This window comes from Carlito syrichta, unplaced genomic scaffold (assembly GCF_000164805.1).
Source record: "Carlito syrichta isolate Samal-C Ts95f unplaced genomic scaffold, Tarsius_syrichta-2.0.1 Scaffold309211, whole genome shotgun sequence".
Lineage (NCBI taxonomy): Eukaryota > Metazoa > Chordata > Mammalia > Primates > Tarsiidae > Carlito > Carlito syrichta.
In genome coordinates, this window is record NW_007253307.1 from 709,317 (window position 1) to 713,659 (window position 4,343).

Below are 4,343 nucleotides of genomic sequence, written 5' to 3' on the forward strand. Positions count from 1 at the left end.
GGAAAACATTCAGCAAAGCGAAAAGTCCATGAAATTGGGTGAAATATTCCTTAGGAAAAGTATTTGGTTCATGTTCCTGACATGCCCTGAACCTATGTATGGAGTCATTTTTATATTATCATTCATAACAAAAAAGGTCTTTCTTAGCCTTGAGGACAAACTGTGGTATTCCACTAAGTTGAGAATAATGACAGCTACCCTTTATAGAACCTCTTACACGCCAGACGGTGAACTTCTATCATCTTTCACAAGCAGGAAAACTGAAGCCCATTTAGGTTAGACAATTCATCTGAAGACACACAGGAAAAGGCAGAACCAGAATTCCAACCCCGGGGTGTTGGATGTGGGCCAGTATTGGGTACAGCCCTCACAGAGAAATGCAACACAGAGGAGGGACTGTCCAGGTGGAACCAATAACAGAGGAAATACAGGTGTGTATTCCGAAGTCCTCGATATTTCCACTCCATTATCATGGCTTTCCTAATAGTGATCCTTATAACATTAAAGGGAAAATAGGCCATAGTTCTTGTCCTAAGCACAGAGGTCCGTCCGTTCATTGAAGTTAGAAAATTAAAGCACCTTTCTGCCTGCGAGACGGGACAATTCTTCTCTATTTCCAACACGACTCATCCCCATCTCGCTGCTGGCGCTCAATACGTTGGCGGATGATATGAATGCAGCAAGCGTTTCAGCATCTGGACGACCTCCTTGGTGTGGTTTGCAAGAGAGGAGCGTTCCAGCATCTGGGGATCTGGACGACCTCCTTGATGGGGTTTGCAAGAGGATCCAGCTGCACCTCCAGCTGGGGTAGCACTGGAAGATTGAGAAAAGAAAGCCTGGGAGGGCAGGAACGGAAGACAGCAGGATGGAAGCGGCCCCCCGGTCTCTGGGCCAGGGAGCCCCCGGCGGGGCGGAACCACTGGGAGCGGAGCTAGGGCGGGGCGGGCGTCTCGGACCCGGAAGTGCCTGTGCCCTGAACAAAGATGGCAGCCCAGCTCCGCTCGCCCACCTCCCGCAACCAATGGCGCCCCGATGCTCGGCTGACTCACTCGGGCGACCGCTGCGCTACGTCGTATGATGCAACGCCCGGGTCCGGGCAGCTGCGGACGCACGCCGGGGCGATCGGCGGCCGCGGCGTTGAGGTTGATGTCTTTGGAGGTGACCGGGGCGACCGCAGGGATGGTGCTAGGTGGGTACGGCTCGGCGTGTGGCGCGAGGCTCCCCGTCTGGGGCAGGGTCCTGTTCAGCCGGCTTCCGGCGCTTCTTTTTTGGGGGAGGGGGCTTGGAGTCTCACTCGGTCGCCCAGGCTGGAGTGCAGTGGCCGCTCCCAGCCCCCGCGGCCTCGACCTGCTGGGCTCCGGCGAGCCTTCCTCCTCAGCCTTCCAAGCAGCTGGAACTACAGGCGCGTGCCACCACGCCCGGCCACTTTTTGTGGCTTATTGTAGAGACGAGGTCTCACCGAGTTGCCCGGGCTGATCTCGAACCCCCGAACTCAGGCGACCCTCTCGCCTCGGCCTCCCAAAGTGCTGGAGCCACGGGCTGAAGCCACCGGGCCCGGCACAGAGTGGGCCCTCAGCTAGTGTTTGCGGACCCACGGCGGGGAGGAAGGGACCCGCTGCCCCTAGCTAGGCCGGGACTTGATGGGCCAGGCCGGGACTTCCTCGGGCCGTGGGTGCCCCGGGGCTGCGATGACGGCCACTCCGGGTTCTGCAGGCCCCTCGGCGAAAAATCCGGCGATGGCCTAAGACTTACGAGGCGTGAGGGACCCAGGCTCGGGGTCGCCTCCAAATGTCTGATGCTCTCAAGTGATCGCCAGGAAAGGGCTTAGAATTCTAATGCTTTTTCGCCCAGCTTCATTTGTATTCAGATTTCCGGGAAGGCCATACCGTGCATTAGGAGGAAAAAATAAAATATATATATATATATATATATATATATATATATTTGGGAAACCTGAATTGTCACTGTTGGAATCTACTAGTTTTGAGACATTCTGCCATTTTTCTAACCTTAGAGCATCAGTTTCCTTTAAACATCTAGGGAACTGGTGTTTATTTGCTCTCTCCGCCCTAGAATGTCTGATTCATATATGTTATTTTATCCTCAGTACAGGCCTCCAAGATGGGGATTGTATCTCCTCGTCTTATAGACGAAAAAATGAGCTAAGAAAGGTTAAGTACATTCTCCAGGGTTTTGCCTTTTAAAGTTCAACAGCCAAGACGTCAGTGTGGGTCTAGCCAACTTCAAAGCCCTTGCTTTGTTTTTTTGGTGTTCAAGTAGATAGAATAAATAATCACAAAGATTATCAGAATTCATTTTGGAAAGTTGGATTTTTAATTAATATGCTTTTGTGGGATGAATGTCATTGAAATGGGGAATAGGAAGTAATTTGGGTATGAATTTCTTTCTTTTTTTTTTTTTTGAGTTGGAGTTTCACTGTGTCACTCAGGCTGGAGGGCAAGTGGCATGCTCATGGCCACCGCAGCCTCGACCCACTGGGCTCAGGCGATCCTTCTGCCTCAGCCTTCCAAGTAACCGGAACCACAGATGTGTGCCATCACACCTGGCTAATTTTTCTTGATTTATTGTCGAGATACGGGCTCACCAAGTTGCCCAGGTTGGTCTCAAACCCATAGTCTCAGGCAATCCTCTTACCTTGGCCTCCCAAAGTGCTGAGATTATAGGCATGAGCCACCGTGCCTGTCCAGGATATTAATTTCTTACAGATCTTGGTCATTTTTGCTACTTAGATGCCTGTTCCTTTTACATAAGTAAAGAATGAATAAAGTAGTTGCAGCATAAGGTGACTGACGGTTATTGGCTGCAAGTAATTTATTCTCATTTTGTCACACAGCAGAATTGTATGTCTCCGATCGAGAGGGGAATGATGCTACGGGAGATGGAACCAAGGAGAAACCATTTAAAACAGGTTTAAAGGTAGTGCCTCTTCTCAGTAAGAACGTGACTCTGCGATTGTTAATGACTTATGTCAATTATTGTGGACTTGTCAAGAGTTTTGCTTCAAGCACTAGGTTTTGAAGATAATATTTAGAAAAGGGAAAATAAGGAATGTATACACATGTGTAGCTTTGAGACTGTTAGAGCATCAAACTCTAAACTTGTTTGAACATTTTAAAAAGTTACCTTTTCTTCCTGATCACGTGGCATTGCATCATGGTCTTTTTCCCTCCTATGAGTCAGATTGCCTGTTTTTCAAGTCTTGTAAGGATAAAAATCCTTCCTCAGTCACATCAAGTTCATTGCCAGGTGACTCCTAAGAGAACTTTGTTGAACTTACCACAATCCAGAGTGTGATCCTAAGCCTTGAGATTCAAAGACCTGATTTATATCATCATACCAAGAATGGACCTATTTCTCAGAGCACGTTCATGAATCTGGAGCTTGAAGCTAGAATGCCAGGGTATTGATGTGCTGTTATTTCTCAGGACCTAGAATCCTCGAATGAGTTTAGCAGATTCTCTCTAAGCGGCCTTACATGAAAAGCCACATAGAGGTAGATCAAGGGATTCTTTGAGAACTTGGACTCACATCGAAGATGTTTGGTAACTAATTGTATCAGGTTAAGGTGTGGCCCAAGACAGCCTTCTTAGAGTAGCTGGTGGACTTAACTGCTGAACTTGACGCTGGGATCCATTGGCTACAACTGCCAGGCAAGAAAGATGGTTATAATTCCTTCCTTGGACCTTTTTAGGAAAGGCAGTGCCCCGAGCCTCTTCTTTTCTGTGCTTTCTTGCCTGGCCAGTCCTCCCCTTTTTTTAAAACAAAAAATTATTTTATTTTTTGAGTTGGAGTCTCACTCCGTCGCCCAGACTGGACTGCAGTGGCACGCTCCCGGCCACCGCAGCCTCAACCTGCTGGGCTCCAGCGATCCTTCCGCCTCAACCTTCCAAGTAGCAGAACTATAGTCGGTACCACGCCTGGCTAACTTTTTTGATTTATTGTAGAGACGAGGTCTCGCCAAGTTGCCCAGGCTGGTCTCGAACCCGCGGGCTCAGGCAATCCACTCACCTCAGCCTCCCAAAGTGCTGGGATTACAGGCTGAGCCACTGAGCCTGGCCAAATTTTTTTATTTTAAAGATGTGGGGTGCAATGGATTAGGTATACAAGTGGTCATCTTACAGGTAAAGTTTGGGCCTCCCTTTTGTCCCCCCTTTGCCTGGTTTGAGGTGTTTGAGATCAGCCCTCCTTTGTTAAATAAACGTTACAATATATGTTTAATTATTATCAAGTCCTCCTAAACTGGGAAACATCTCCCTTTTAGGTCTTATGCTTTGGTGTGCCATACATAGGTCTTACCTTTTTTTTTTTTTTTTTTTTTTGGT

General features: G+C 48.4%; 1 protein-coding gene across 2 annotated transcripts in view; it reads left to right on the top strand.

Moving 5' to 3' along the window:
* The first annotated feature begins 1,122 nt into the window (after positions 1-1,122).
* NARS (asparaginyl-tRNA synthetase) overlaps positions 1,123-4,343 on the top strand; it is a 21,113-nt gene continuing 17,892 nt past the window's right edge. Inside the window, exons 1-2 of one of the 2 annotated variants that reach the window (XM_008066991.1) lie at positions 1,123-1,189; positions 2,855-2,937. In XM_008066991.1, the coding sequence (XP_008065182.1) occupies positions 1,147-1,189; positions 2,855-2,937 (126 nt within the window). In that variant the 5' untranslated portion in view covers positions 1,123-1,146. The remainder of the gene's footprint in view (positions 1,190-2,854; positions 2,938-4,343) is intronic. The other variant, XM_008066992.1, reaches the window with a different exon arrangement.